Genomic DNA, 16,653 nt, shown 5'->3' on the forward strand with positions numbered 1-16,653 from the left:
GGGGCACGGTGGCAGTCATGCACGATTTTAGGCTGTGATCTCGGGCGTGGAGAGCACAACCTGAAACCGGCATTTTTCTCAATGTACAGCTTTGGTTATAATCGGAGCGCATGCCGGCAAGGGACAACTCTGATTGGTCCCTTGTCGGCTTCTCCGCTGTCTCTGCTCTCCGGGACTGTTTCCTTCCCTTGGCCGGTTTGTTAATCCTGGACAACCCCTTTTATTGGTTGTGTGTGATTTGCACCCCTGCAGCTCTCTGGAGATGACTGTCTCATTTTGAGCACTGTATTTTAGCACATTAGAGGGGTAGAGGCTGTGAATGCTGCTCTTTCCAGGAAAAAGGGGATACAGGAGGATATGGTTATACTGCCGTACCAAATCGAGTGCGTGCTTCTGGGGTGACATGCAGATTACTAGATCTTCAAGGGCCATTACAAGACAACAAAGCAAGTGTTGCATTGTCTCTTCTATTTACACTTTATTGGGCACATCCCTGCTGCAGTCTGTAACTGAGTTTTGAGTGTTGTTAATCACTTTACTTAAAGGGGTTGTCGCACGACCCATGAAAAATATTCTACAGTTTTCAAACCAGCATCTGGATCCGAATACTTAATTTAACATAGCCATTGAGTTATTCAAGAAGATGTATCTGTATAGCATCACCTGCTGTTGTTGTGTTTTTATTTTATTTATTTTATTATTATTATTTCTTTGCCCTGCTCACTGAGAAGGCCGCAAATGCTCAATTTCATCCTTCAACTGCCTCCTGAGCTGTGATGGAGAGAGCATGGACACCCCCCCTGAGCTGCAGCAGATAAGACACGCCCCCTGAGCTGCAGCAGAATAGACACTCCCCTTGAGCTGCCAGCTTGATATAACTCTAGCAGAGCAATGAATGGGGAGATCTCTGGTTCCATGTCAGGTACAGGGCTGGTTCTATCTTTGTTAAAGAGAGATTGTCATTTACTATATGATGTCTGAATTTCATTTTTTACATTAGTCATGAGATGACCCTTTAAGGCATTTAATAGTGGGGGCGTGGCCTAGCGGAGTATGTGAGCGGACGTGCGGTACAGAGCTCCTCCGCTACCTCGGCTAATTTATCCTGACAGGCTCCTGGATTTGAGCTTATCCTGAGTGTACCTTTGTCGGTAGGACGTTAGAGAACCCCCCCTGAACTGGTGGGGAGACTGCATCCGATCATTATGACCCGCAGGAAGGAGCAGAGAGGGTTGGAGAAGGAGAGCCAAGATGGCTCGGGCCGCGTCACGGAGCTTCAGAAAGAAGCGGCGGCTAAGCTGGAGAAATATGCCCGGCTATCAACTACAGCCTCTGGGAAAGGTACTCCGAGAAAGTCAGTGGCTACGGGAGACCTGTCTGATGGGGACTCTGACACTGAAGGACCTGATCCGGATAGCATCTCGGCGGCCCGTTCAAATCGATTTGGCGCTCTAGCTGATGTGAGCGATCGTCTACCCTCAGAAACGCCTGACTCTAATTCGGAGGAGCCGACTTTAAAAGATGTCATGCAGGCTATAACTAGATGTGGCAAGTCGCTTAACACCCTTACCATGCAGATGGGGGCTATTAAGGAAGATGTCTCCATAGTGCGACATGATATGTGAAAATTGGCTGATCGCACGACTGCCTTGGATGGTCGGATGGGAGAAATGGAGGACGCCATGGCACCTCTGACTACAGATGTGAGGGACTATTCCATGAGATTGGACATTATTGCTGCAAAGCAGGATGATCTCGAAAACCGATCCCGCCGGAATAACGTACGGGTGGTGGGGGCACCAGAGAAAGTGGAAGGAGGAAACCCGTCAGAATTTTTTGAATCCTGGCTAAGGGAGAACTTTGGCGCAGATGTTCTAACTCCTTTATTTTCTGTGGAAAGGGCTCACAGGGTGCCTACGCGTCCATTACCACCAGATGCCCCACCCAGAACAGTCCTGATCAAGATCCTGCACTTCAGAGACCGGGACATTATTTTAAGGAAAGCACAGGATAATCCTGACCTGTCGGTTGATGGTCATAAAGTAGCACTCTTCCTGGATTATTCACAAGAAGTCCAGAAGCGAAGGGCCAGATTTGCAGATGTGAAGAGGCGTTTAAGGGCACAAGGAGTGTCTTATTCCATGATGTATCCGGCCAAGTTACGGGTAGCCGCACTGGGGACCACGCATTTTTTTTGAGGATCCTAAAGAGGCAGCAAGGTGGATGGATCGTCATGAGAGGCAGCTAGCAGCGGAGCACAACTGATCCACGAATGGAGAGGCGCCGTCATGTTTATTGGCTCAGGTCGTATAATTCGGCTTGATGTGGCCTGGTTGTGTTTGGGTGTGAGTGCTCAGGAATGATGTTGTGTATGATGAGGGTATGTGAATGGGAATCTTGCTGTAATATCATTGGAATGTATAGTCAGACAGGTATAACCATTCCTTAACTGTTTTCACATGTAATTGTCCGAGGAGTAAGGGGAGGGGAGGTTCTGGGCCCCTTTTTTGAGCTCACCGCCTAGTGGTTACGTACCAACATTTGTTTTTGGGTATACTTTACTCTTTTCTCCAAGTGACAGGAGAGAGGTTTTAGGCACTCGACTAACTTTAATTGCGGGTAGTGTGTTTCTTCCCACAGGCCTTATTTAGGTGTTATAGTGGGACCCGTTATTGAGGTGGCCGCGGTGTTGAGTAATAGCTTTAAATGTTTGGATGGGGAATTTTCAGGGGGAGGGGTGTGTGGGAGATGTTTTGTTTTAACCTAAATGCACGCACTGTATATGAAGATGCAGGTATTGGTCTACTGTCTGAGTATGATATGACTTACTGCTATATTTGCTCTCCTGCTAGTGCTATTAATCTGAGCGCTAGATTTACACATTTCTGGATATTCGAGTATGGCGGGGAAGGTTAATGTTCTTTAAAAGGCGTGCGGTTATGGACTGCTTGAATCAACATCAACCGTTGATTTGTTGTGTTCAGGAGACTCACCTTACCTCGGACCAGACTCAATTGCTTACTCCTAAGTGGGCAGGATACTGCTACCATTCTACTTTCTCGTCCTATGCAAGGGGGGTGAGTCTCCTGATACACAGATCAATTGCGTTTACCTGCATTGCTAAAAAGGTGGACAAAGAGGGGAGATATATCTGTTTACACTGTGTGATCTATGCAACTACATGTGTTCTGGTGGGTGTATACATCCCGCCGCCATACTCACCGGTGGTACAAAGGTATACTACAATTTATAGCGGATGTGCCTGATGTCCCTGTTTTATTACTGGGGGATTTCAATAATGTCTTTGATTATAATTTGGATAGAATGGGGGCGGGTCAAACTCCTCAAACGAATGGAATGACACCTTTTGGGATTCTGATGCAAGAAGCTATGATGCTAGATTTTTGGAGGTTGAAAAACCCGTCAGTGAAGCAGTTTTCTTGCTGCTCTAGCACATATAATTCTTTATCCAGAATTGACCTCATTATTGGGAATGCTCTTATAGGTCAATACGTAAGGGAAATACAGTATTTGCCACGCAGAGTTTCAGATCACTCGCCGGTGATTGCAGTGCTTGACGTCCGTGCAACGCGTAGTCATAGTGGCGGGGGTTGGAAGTTTAATCCTTACTGGCTGCCTCTCCTACCTGATGCTGGCGGAATTGGTGAAAAACTTAAGGAATTCTTCCAGATTAATTTACCGTCCGCAACTAAGTCAGTAGTGTGGGAGACTATGAAGGCGTTCTTGAGGGGTCTGCTTATAGCGGAAGTCAATAGAAAAAAAGAGTGAATCTAGGGCACACACAAGGAAGTTAATTTTGGAAGTAGAAGCGGCGGAGGCGGAATATATTTTGCAACCACACGATGATACCGGAGATAAATGGAAAGAATCCCAACAAAAATTGAATGACAGGTTATTGGTGCAGGCAAAAAACAAACTATTTTTTCAAAAACAAGCCTTCTATGAGGAAGGGAGAGAGCGGGTAGACTTTTGGCACTGGTGTCTAAAGCTCAGCTACAGCCTACGTACATTGCAGCCTTGAGGGATTTGTATGGAGTTATCCAAAAGGAACCACCTCATGTATTCCTTTTATTCCACACTATATAAATCTAGACTAAAAGTTATGGATGCGGAAATTGATCAGTTTTTGCAGCCCCTAAAGTTATGTACCCTATCAAGTGAACATAAGGCGCTGTTAGATGGCCCAATTACTGTTCAGGAGCTAGAAGAAGCATTAGGGACAATGTCCAATAATAAGGCCCCAGGCAGAGATGGCTTGCCGACCGAGGTATACAAACGCTATTCCAACATTCTTCTTCCTCAATTACTTGAGGTCTGTAATGATGCCAAGCAGCGGGGTCGGCTCCCTGACTCCATGAATGAAGCTGGTCATTGCACTCTTGCCTAAACCAGGTAAAGATGTACTTGAAGCTGAATCTTATAGACCCATTTCTTTACTCCCAGTTGATATTAAGCTTTTAGCAAAAGTATTAGTGAATCGTCTGAACTCGGTGATAACCACTTTAGTATGTCAGGATCAAGCAGGCTTTATGCCCAATATGTCGACTGCGGTTAATATCAGACGTCTGCTTCTGAACATTCAAGCAACTCATGTCCACGCCTCGACCGCGGCGGTCGCATCTCTTGATGCGGCCAAGGCGTTTGATAGCGTGGAATGGCGTTATTTATGGTTGGTACTTAAGAAAATGGGTTTTGGAGTTGAGTTTATTTCATGGGTTCAACTACTGTATGCATGCCCCAGAGCGGCGGTGAGGGTTAATGGTGATTTATCTGACCCATTTATGCTCTTTCAGGGTACGAGACAGGGGTGTCCACTGTCACCGCTACTTTTCGCGGTGGCGGTGGAGCCCTTGGCGGAAGCTCTGAGAATGGCCGCTGCGGTCAAGGGTCTTCAATATGGACCTAGAATAGAAAAAGTGGCTTTGTATGCTGATGACTTGCTTTTATTCTTGGATGACTGGGAGCAGTCCCTTTCTGCTGCAATGGCAATCATTAATCAATTTGGGAATATGTCTGGGTTAGTCATTAATTGGTCAAAATCCGCCTTATTACCCTTAGGTAGTAGTAATGTTAGGTCTCCACCGGATACAGGAGGGCTACAAGTGGTGACATCCTTAAAGTATTTAGGGTGTGGGTAACTACAAATTTAGGTGACTATGAGCGTTTAAATCTAGTACCAATGCTAGGTGAATTTCAGAAAAAAAATACAGGCGTGGAGCAAATTGCCTTTGTCTGTAATTGGTCGGGTCAATCTCTTGAAAATGATACTAATGCCGAAACTTCTATACCTCCTTCATAATGCACCGATTTGGATCCCGCTTAGGTTCTTTAACACTGTTAGGGTCCATTCACACGTCCGTTGTTTCTTTCCTGATCTGTTCCGTTTTTTGCGGAACAGATCTGGACCAGATCTGGACCCATTCATTTTCAATGGGTCCTGAAAAAAAAACTGACAGCACAATGTTAGATTTTTTTTCAGGACCCATTAGAAATGAATGGGTACAGATCTGGTCCAGATCTGTTCAGCAAAAAACGGAACAGATCAGGAAAGAAACAACAGACGTGTGAATGGACCCTTAATGCAGTATTCAGAGATTTAATATGGAGGGGAGGTGTGCCTAGGATTAAACTTTAAACCCTTCAGAGACTTAAAACACAAGGAGGTTTGGCGGTACCAGACCCCTGGTCTTATTATATTGCAGCCCAGCTACAGCATCTCAGAGGATGGGGGGATGAGTCTCAATTGAACAATTCGGGTCGTATTATTCAGCATTTCATACACCGTACTTGCTTATTGTCAGCTTTGGAGGATGGATCATTTCATTCTCATGGTGCTCAATATCCGTTGATAAACATGATGCATAAAATTTGGTGGAAAACTAAAGACAGGTTGAGTATTAATGGGTATAATGCTCTTACATCTATATGGCCTAATTGCCTATACCCTGAACTAAACAAGGTTAGTGGAGTGCAGCAATGGGAACAATATGGATTGGGTAAGATGGCTCAATTGTTCTCGGACAAGTCATTGAAGAGTTTTGAAGTGTTGAGGCAGGAATTTTATATTCCTCATAGATATTTTTATGTATATTTACAGCCGAGGCATGCTATTCAGACTCAGGAGAAAAAGGGGAAGATCCAACAGGCATCCAGATGTTCTATCATTGATTATACTGTAAGGGCAGGGACCACTAGTGAGGTGATATCCCTTTATTATAACACACTCAGGGCGGAAGTTGATAAATTCAACTTGCTGAAGTTATATGAGAAATGGAAGACTGATATTGAGGATCTGACTGAGGAGAAATGGGAAGAAATTCTCACTGACTTACCAACGTTGTCATTAAGCGAGTCTTATAGGATCTCTCAACTGTATCTCCTACATAGGGTTTATAGAACACCTGCATTACTATTGAAAATGGGCTATAGGGGGGATGATGTATGCCCACGTTGTAATGCCACGAGTGCAAACTTGATTCATTTGATGTGGAACTGCCCGCCCTTGAGGAGGTATTGGATTGAGATAGTGGAACTTATAAATAAGGTTTTTCAAATCGGTCTAGAGGTCAACCCACTGACCTGCTTACTTGGCTTCGTGAAAGTGCCAAGGAACATGCTGAAAAAAAAGGTGGCTGTTATGAGAGTATTGTATCAAGCAAGGAAATGCATAGCATTTCATTGGATTGATGAGTTAGCTCCCACTAGTCAGGAAGTAGTGGGTAGGGTGCACGCACTAGTTAAATTGGAGGAGTATGTTTACTGGAAAAGGAACTCGATTAAAAAATTTGAAACTGATTTGGTCCTCGTGGATTTCACATTATGATCTGTCTTAGAGTGGGGTTGTGAGATTTGAATGGAGTGCTAGGGGTGAGAGATGTATGCAGAGTATGAGAGTGACAGAGGTGAGAGATGTATGCAGTGTATGAGAGTGACAAGATATGGCATAGTGGACGATGGCTGAATGTTTGTGCCGAAACATTATGTGGATATAGCCTGGAATACAGAAGCTCTTCGGTGTCATCTACCCTGTCTCAGAAGAATGGACTGTGATGTCTTCAGATGGACTTGCAAATTACAGCTATGGACCATACCTAACGTCTTCAAAGTGACTGTGCTTTGGGAAGGGGGGGAGGGACGGAGGTGGGGTTGGGTGGGATGGGGGGTTGTTACTGTACTTGTATAACAAATTTACTTGAAAAAGCAATAATAAAAATTATCTGGTTAAAAAAAAAAAGGCATTTAATAGTGACCACTTAGTTTAAAAGGATGCCCCCCTTCCAGACCATTTTATTTATTTATATTTTTTTGTGGCTGATTTTTCCTGCCCATTATACTCTTTGTAAATGAGAACAGGACTGAGAGGGGAGCCACAATGGAGAACAGGACTGAGAGGGGAGCCACGATGGAGAACACGACTGAGAGGGGAGCCACGATGGAGAACAGGACTGAGAGGGGAGCCACGATGGAGAACAGGACTGAGAGGGGAGCCACGATGGAGAACAGGACTGAGAGGGGAGCCACGATGGAGAACAGGACTGAGAGGGGAGCCACGATGGAGAACAGGACTGAGAGGGGAGCCACGATGGAGAACAGGACTGAGAGGGGAGCCACGATGGAGAACAGGACTGAGAGGGGAGCCACGATGGAGAACAGGACTGAGAGGGGAGCCACGATGGAGAACAGGACTGAGAGGGGAGCCACGATGGAGAACAGGACTGAGAGGGGAGCCACGATGGAGAACAGGACTGAGAGGGGAGCCACGATGGAGAACAGGACTGAGAGGGGAGCCACGATGGAGAACAGGACTGAGAGGGGAGCCACGATGGAGAACAGGACTGAGAAGGGAGCCACGATGGAGAACAGGACTTAGAAGGGAGCCACGATGGAGAACAGGACTGAGAAGGGAGTCATGAAGGAGGGGCCATGCCATGCTGTGACCAGGAATGAGAGAAGACCCATGCTGTGACCAGGAATGAGAGAAGACCCATGATGGGGACCAGGAATGAGAGAAGACCCATGATGGGGACCAGGAATGAGAGAAGACCCATGATGGGGACCAGGAATGAGAGGGGAACCGTGGTGAGAACTAGGATTGAGACAAGGAATCATGCTGGGGAATAGGAATGAGACAAGGAATCATGCTGGGGAATAGGAATGAGACAAGGAACAATGCTGGGGACTAGCAATAAGAGGGGAACTATGCTGGGAACCAGGAATGAGAGGAGTGCCCATACTGAGGACCAGGAATGAGAGGAGTGGCCATGCTGAGGACCAGGAATGAGAGGGGAGTCATACTGGGAACCAAGAATGAGGGGACCATCTTGAATTGAGAACGGGAGTGGGGCACCATGGGGACTGAGAAATTGGGCAACCTATGCTTGTGTGTGGGCTGGGGCGACTTGTGTTAAATACCAAATCTGTTTTATTAGTGCTAGTCTTATTAATCTTAGGGCTCATGCACAGGACCGTATGTATTTTGCGGTCCGCAAAACATGGATCCGCCCAAAAAACGAATGGCATCTCTGTGTTTATTTTTAATTTTTTTTTGTGGATTGCAAAGTAGACAAGAATAGGAACGACATCTATTTATTTATTTTTTATTTTTATTTTTTTGCGGAACAGACATGGGGACATACGGAAACGGAATGCACATGGAGTCATTTCTGTTTTTTGCAGACCCATTGAAGTGAATGGTTCTACATACGGAGCTGTAAAAAGACAGAATGGAAACTGAAAAAAAATAGGTTCGTGTGAATAAGCCCTTAGTCTGTCCTAGCCTGGTTCTGTATGATGTGCTGATACATAATTGACATAATTTTTGGGGTGGGTTTATTTTTGTGCTGTACATGTTTGCTGACTTTGCCTAATACTTTAACCTTTATTCTGTATACTTTTTCTTTTGAGAATATAATTTTTCTGTGCAAGTTTGAGTGGCCAGCTCAAAGATGCTTCACTGTATGCATGGTGGTTGGCACTACATGGGCACTTATGATAAAAAAAAAAAAAGATTTATATAGGCATTGATAAGGGTGATACTGTTGGAAGTATTATTTGAGTACTCTTTGCAAGTACAGGTCCTTCTCAAATAATTAGCATATTGTGATAAAGTTCATTATTTTCTGTAATGTACTGATAAACATTAGACTTTCATATATTTTAGATTCATTACACACCAACTGAAGTAGTTCAAGCCTTTTATTGTTTTAATATTGATGATTTTGGCATACAGCTCATGAAAACCCAAAATTTCCTATCTCAAAAAATTAGCATATTTCATCCGACCAATAAAAGAAAGTGTTTTTAATACAAAAAAAGTCAACCTTCAAATAATTATGTTCAGTTCTGCACTCAATACTTGGTCGGGAATCCTTTTGCAGAAATGACTGCTTCAATGCGGCGTGGCATGGAGGCAATCAGCCTGTGGCACTGCTGAGGTGTTATGGAGGCCCAGGATGCTTCGATAGCGGCCTTAAGCTCATCCAGAGTGTTGGGTCTTGCGTCTCTCAACTTTCTCTTCCCAATATCCCACAGATTCTCTATGGGGTTCAGGTCAGGAGAGTTGGCAGGCCAATAGAGCACAGTGATACCATGGTCAGTAAACCATTTACCAGTGGTTTTGGCACTGTGAGCAGGTGCCAGGTCGTGCTGAAAAATGAAATCTTCATCTCCATAAAGCTTTTCAGCAGATGGAAGCATGAAGTGCTCCAAAATCTCCTGATAGCTAGCTGCATTGACCCTGCCCTTGATAAAACACAGTGGACCAACGCCAGCAGCTGACATGGCACCCCAGACCATCACTGACTGTGGGTACTTGACACTGGACTTCAGGCATTTCGGCATTTCCCTCTCCCCAGTCTTCCTCCAGACTCTGGCACCTTGATTTCCGAATGACATGCAAAATTTGCTTTCATCCGAAAAAAGTACTTTGGACCACTGAGCAACAGTCCAGTGCTGCTTCTCTGTAGCCCAGGTCAGGTGCTTCTGCCGCTGTTTCTGGGGAATGCGGCACCTGTAGCCCATTTTCTGCACACGTCTGTACACGGTGGCTCTGGATGTTTCTACTCCAGACTCAGTCCACTGCTTCCGCAGGTCCCCCAAGGTCTGGAATCGGTCCTTCTCCACAATCTTCCTCAGGGTCCGGTCACCTCTTCACGTTGTGCAGCGTTTTCTGCCACACTTTTTCCTTCCCACAGACTTCCCACTGAGGTGCCTTGATACAGCAGTCTGGGAACAGCCTATTCGTTCAGAAATTTCTTTCTGTGTCTTTCCCTCTTGCTTGAGGGTGTCAATGATGGCCTTCTGGACAGCAGTCAGGTCGGCAGTCTTACTCATGATTGCGGTTTTGAGTAATGAACCAGGCTGGGAGTTTTTAAAAGCCTCAGGAATCTTTTGCAGGTGTTTAGAGTTAATTAGTTGATTCAGATGATTAGGTTAATAGCTCGTTTAGAGAACCTTTTCATGATATGCTAATTTTTTGAGATGGGAATTTAGGGTTTTCATGAGCTGTATGCCAAAATCATCAATATTAAAACAATAAAAGGCTTGAACTACTTCAGTTGGTGTGCAATGAATCTAAAATATATGAAAGTCTAATGTTTATCAGTACATTACAGAAAATAATGAACTTTATCACAATATGCAAATTTTTTGAGAAGGACCTGTATTCATTCTGGATGTTTAATGGCGATGCTTTTGTGGCAGTGCACGCAAATACCAAGGTGAGCAGCCACAATTTGTATACAGCATAGCGTGTGTGTGTGTATGTGTAATATAAATATATATATATATATATGTGTATATATATTATATGGACACAATCTTTTTACTATACGGAGGTGCCGTGGAATTTCTTCTAGATACACAGACCATATAAAAACCGCGCTGACACCCGGAGTTAATCCGTGTGGTGTATTAACCTGCCCCTCTATGTTGCCTGCACAGTTGCCCCCCAGCTCCTCTCCCTTCCTACAGCTTTTTCTTTCTCCACAAGGGAAATTTCCTATTTGGGAACGTGAAGTGGAAGGAATTTATTGCGTAGGATGATGAGGTTTCCTGCCTTCAACTTCTTGGATGGGACTCTCATTTCCTAATAGGGATGACAAATAGAATTCACCTATTGGGACTTCCATGAACTCTTCTGTGGCTTTAACCTCTTCAGTCCCAGGTCTGTAGCTTGCAAATTAAATAGGTTTTCCAGAACTCTTATTGAAGACCTATCCTTAGGATAAGTCATCAATGTCAGACTGGCGCCAGAGCCAGCCACTAAATTACGCAGTCTCTGCACTGCACGCAGCTATGTGGTTCTGATGTCCGAGCTTGTGAAAACATCTCATCAGCAAGATATACATATACATATATATATATATATATATATATATTAGTATTGGGAGTCAGAGCTCCACTGATCAGATGTTGACGAACTATCCGACCATAATCGGTGCCGTAGTACTGGAAAATTCCTTTAAAGTCCATACAAATGTGGAATCTGATTGGTTGCTATGGACAACTAAGCCAGTTTTCCTTTACATCAGTTTTGATTAATTTTCCCCATAGTATTTCATAGCATGGCCTGGATAACTGCACGGAAATAAACCACAGCCGGCTGCATGAATGGCAGTGCAGACTCGGATTCAGAGGCGGACAAAAGAGTGAATTCCGGCAGTCTCTTCCCCCGTCAGAACAGACTGCTGGAATTAAGGACAGATGTGAACTCAGCTGTAGGACTCGTGCACACGACTCTATGTATTTTGCGGTCCGCAAAAACAGATATGCAAGAAATACGGATAATGTCCGTGTGCATTCCGTATTTTGTAGAACAGAACAGCTGGCCCCTAATAGAACAGTCCTATCCTTGTCCGTAATGCAGACAATAATAGGACATGTTCTATACTTTCCTGCGGAACAGACATACGTAAATGGAATGCACACGGAGTAACTTCATATTTTTTTTATTTTTGCGACCCATTGAAATGAATAATTCAGCATACGGTCCACACAAAAAATGGAGCGGACACGGAAAGAATATACGTTTGTGTGCATGAGCCTTTAGTGTGAATCGCCATGGGAGCTGGAGCAGCAGCATAGCTTATTGGGAAGGAGTAAGAGGGGCCATTCCTCCATCCCTCTCAACAACCAGGAACAGAGGGACTCCTCTGGTCCTCCGCGGTGCAGAGCAGGTTTTACAGGTCAGTTGCTGCTTCAGCAGTCTGTGTTCACAGGTGGTACAGTGTGTAAAGGGGAAATGGGGGACATAGGATTGGGGTGCAGGGGCTGCAAACGTCAGCTGGTGCAAGGTACTTTGTGTGACTAAGGCCCCTTGCAGGCGAGCGGGTATCACACTCCAGACTTGCAGCGCAGCACCCGACCTAAACTTTCAGCACTGCCGGGGTCGCATAGCATTATATTGATTTATGATGCTATGTAACCCTTAGGCCTCTTTCAGACGGGCGTTGCGGGAACACCTGCGATTTTTCAGCGCGAGTGCAAAACATTGTAATGCGTTTTGCACTCGCGTGAGAAAAATTGCGCGTGTTTGGTACCCGAACTTCTAAACAGAAGTTCGGGCTTGGGATCGGTGTTCTGTAGATTGTATTATTTTCCCTTATAACATGGTTATAAGGGAAAATAATAGCATTCTGAATACAGAATGCATAGTACAATAGGGCTGGAGGGGTTAAAATGTGTTTGTTTTTTTAACTCGCCTTAGTCCACTTGCTCGTGTAGCCGGCATGGCCTTCTGTCTTCATCTTAGCTTTGTGTAGCAACAGGACCTGTGGTGACGTCACTCCGGTCATCACATGATCCATCACCATGGTAAAAGATCATGTGATGGATCAGACTGTGACGTCACCAAAGGTCCTTGTTGCTACACAGAGCTAAGATCAAGACAGAAGGAGATGCCGGCTGCGCAAGCAAGTGGATTAGGGTGAGTAAAATTATTGTTATTTTTTTTTAACCCCTCCAGCGCTATTTTACTATGCATTCTGTATTCAGAATGCTATTATTTTCCCTTATAACCATGTTGTAAGGGAAAATAATAATGATCGGGTCTCCATCCCGATCTTCTCCTAGCAACCGTGCGTGAAAATAGCACCGCATCCGCACTTGCTTGCGGATGCTTGCGATTTTCACGCAACCCCATTTACTTCTATGGGGCCTGCGTTGCGTGAAAAACGCACAAAGAGGAGCATGCTGCGATTTTCATGCAACCCCATTCACTTCTATGGGGCCTGCGTTGCGTGAAAAACGCACAAAGAGGAGCATGCTGCGATTTTCACACAACGCACAAGTGATGTGTGAAAATCGCCGCTCATGTGAACAGCCCCATAGAAATGAATGGGTCACGTTCACTTCGCGCATTGCACCCGCGCGGAATACTCGCTCGTGTGAAAGGGGCCTTAGAGGTCTGGAATGTATTGTATAACACTGACCTAATGCTTTGTTACAATGTATTAGTGCAGATAAAATGCTTGAGTCTAGTATACTTGCTATATAAAGCAGGTTTTGTACGAGGTAGAGGAGAACCCACCCTCCCGCGGTGGCCAATGGCCACTTGATTTTGCAGGTTTACTGAGGTATTGACTTGAAATTTGGTGCCACAAGTGGGGCTGATCGGCCACACGCAGTGGTCACATCGTGGCCATCTTGTCAAAACCCAGCCTTACTCAGGATGATCTATTGGCTACAAACTGTCAGATGTAAGAAGTAATGGATCAGGTCTTCAGTCTGTAGACCCATAGAAGAATTTCCATTCACTTGACAGCAAGTAGAGATCTTAAAAATGGTGAAGAATTGAAGGACAAAATCTGTTAGGAAGTCCAATTTTGGAGTAGTGTATCGACGTCGCATGTCATTCAGCCAGCCAATACGAAATCTCTGCCGTTCTACACCAGCAAAAGAAGTCAGGCTTGGTTATTACACGGAGTTGCCTTAGTATTCAGCCCCTTGCTCACCATCGCGACTCTTGCCTTTCAGAAGGATGTGCCATGGCAGACTACACAGCTACTTACTTGACAATGGCGGTCTCAAGCCAGATTAGCAGATGTTCTTGACTAAAATATACCGGATTAAAGGAACTTTACCATATTTAGTGGAAATGTTCTATTTTACGTGTTTTGACAACGTTTGGTCTTGTTTCTGCTGCTCGTATGAGCACACACCACAAAAAGCATTTCACTGCCTCTGGATAAAGTTCTTCGCAATGTCAGTTGCGTCCAGTGCCACTGACACCCACTGACCGCCTACGTTTAGTTTGGAGTCTGTTGTGGTTTCCATGGAGACGCGGGCTGCTCGGCCTGTACCATGTGTGATAACGACTCCCGGCATTGTCCGTTTGACCGCAGGAGCTTTCCTTCCCGAAGACAAGTGTTTCCTGGACAGACGAGAGGGCGAACACCTTGTTTGTGTAAATTGTGGGGTGGGGGTCGTTAACTCTTAAATTGCAGCGCTTTTTATAATAAAATATATTCTCGAAATTGTTTCAAAATTGTCAAATTTTAAAATATTTGTAAGCTTATTTTATTTTTTTTGTATTGCTGTATTTGCATTTTATTTTATTTTTTTGTTCTGGGACCTTTCTCATTTTATTACTGATGGTAAATTTACGTGCAGTCACTGTTTACACTCCGTTCCTTTACTACGAATGTCCCTTTATCGGCATCTAATGGCCACGTGACTTTGAAGTAAACAAGTAAGATCTAAAGTATATTTTTCTCTTTTCTAGGTCTCCCACCTTCTCATTGGTCTCGGGATGACCTGTCTCAGTGGCTACGCTGGGCTGAAAACGAATTTGCTCTGCATCCTATAGAGAATAATACATTCGAGATGAACGGCAAAGCCCTTCTGCTCCTCACCAAGGAAGATTTCCGATACCGCTGTCCGCACTCAGGTGACTGGCCACTTACCCCAAAATGTAAAAAAATACTAAATAAAAACCAATAGGGTTAACCATCATGACTTCCCCAGACTCCTGAATGACATCTCTGCCTAGTTATGCTGCAATTCAGGTGCAGGGATGTTGCTGCATAAAGAAGATTTTTCCATTTGGAGGGTCTATGAATGGTGGGAGCAGTAATAGAGGTCATACTGGTTGTCACTTTCTGAGAAACATATAAAACTAAACTTGGAAATGGGACTGCTCAGGATCATGTATTTCATTGTCCAACTGCGCCCTCTAGAGGTGCTGCATTGAACTGCTCTCTGTTGTCTTCATTGGCGAGTAACGTGTTTTGTGCTGCAGGTGATGTCTTGTACGAGGTTCTGCAGCACATCCTGCGACAGAGGAAACCCCGACCGTTTCCCCCATCTGTTTTTCACACTGGAAATTCTATCCAAAGTCACCCTGATATTATTCTCCCCCACAACCACCATGATGGTAAGCACTCATTAGTATTACCCACGAGGAGGTCAAGTATAGTAGATAGCATTAGTAGAAACTCTATGCCTGTGATGGCTAACCTCCGGCACTCCAGCTGTGGTAAAACTACAACTCCCAAGATGTACACTTGCTTGGCTGTTCTCAGAACTCCATAGAAATGATTGGAGCATGCTGGGAGTCTCACCACAGCTGGAATGCCAGCGGTTATCCATCACTGCTCTATTCTACGTACGGATGTCACCCAACTTGCCAAACATGCCTGAATAACAAAAGTATTCATTGTTTTATCCCTTCCATGCTCCCCTTCCAATGGTTCTACTTGTGAATGTGTCAGTATTTACTTGCAATTCTGGTATTCTATTAATAAGTCAGGAGGCTCAGCTATATGTCTCTATGACATAAGTTACTAAACTATTTTTGAATGATTTGTCAAGTTTGAAACTTTTATTTTTATTTTTTTATTTTTCAGATCAAATTCAGCACAGACCTCCCAGAACGCCCTCCGACATCCACCCACAGAATACTCCTACTATAGAGCTGCGCCATCGATCCCACTCACCCCTCTCCACCAACCATCACCCATCTCCAGATGCTGAAACCCGCCCACTGCGTTCGCCCATGGACAGCAACCTGCGCCGCCCGTCCCCTGCCGATAGACTCCACCGATTGCAAAGTGAAGGCAACCACCACAATCAGGATACCTACCCCTTATCGGTGTCTCCTGCCGAAGCCAACCACTGTCCCAATGATACCCTTCCCAAACCCAGCAGCCCGCGGCAGGAGAACCCACGTGTCATCCAGCTCATGCCAAGCCCCATTATGCACCCGCTGCTCCTTAATTCTCGGCATCCTGTGGAGTTTAAGCAGCCGAGGTTAGGAGCAGATGATGGGCAGCAGCGTGAGACCAAACCTATGAACTTATCCCACCGTGAGGAGATGGCGTACATGAATCATGTCATGGTGTCCATCTCTTCCTCCGAGGAACAGACCATTCCCATGGGAAGGATAGCCGGTATGATAGTGGCATTTATCCCCTTACAGAAGGGATTCTCGACACATGGGCTACACTGGCTTGTAATCTCGCAGTGTGTATGGTGATCCTAATCCATAGTGACTACACCTTGGGGTGGCATAGGAGTCAGTGTTGAATTCTGCATATAAGCATGGCCGTAATGTGGGCAGGGCAAATAGGTGGGTCATGGTGTAAGATGAGAAGAGGTAGTGCAATCTGTAGCATTATTTCAGACTGTTGGGTA

General features: G+C 44.9%; 1 protein-coding gene across 3 annotated transcripts in view; it reads left to right on the forward strand.

Moving 5' to 3' along the window:
* The window catches only part of ETV6 (ETS variant transcription factor 6), a 52,900-nt gene that overhangs the window by 26,057 nt on the left and 10,190 nt on the right, over positions 1-16,653 (forward strand). For all 3 annotated transcript variants that reach the window (XM_044277970.1, XM_044277971.1, XM_044277972.1), the window contains exons 3-5: positions 14,744-14,908; positions 15,260-15,394; positions 15,867-16,409. In XM_044277970.1, coding sequence (XP_044133905.1) covers positions 14,744-14,908; positions 15,260-15,394; positions 15,867-16,409 — 843 coding nt within the window. The remainder of the gene's footprint in view (positions 1-14,743; positions 14,909-15,259; positions 15,395-15,866; positions 16,410-16,653) is intronic.

Source organism: Bufo gargarizans, chromosome 2, assembly GCF_014858855.1.
Source record: "Bufo gargarizans isolate SCDJY-AF-19 chromosome 2, ASM1485885v1, whole genome shotgun sequence".
In the NCBI taxonomy this organism is placed as follows: domain Eukaryota; kingdom Metazoa; phylum Chordata; class Amphibia; order Anura; family Bufonidae; genus Bufo; species Bufo gargarizans.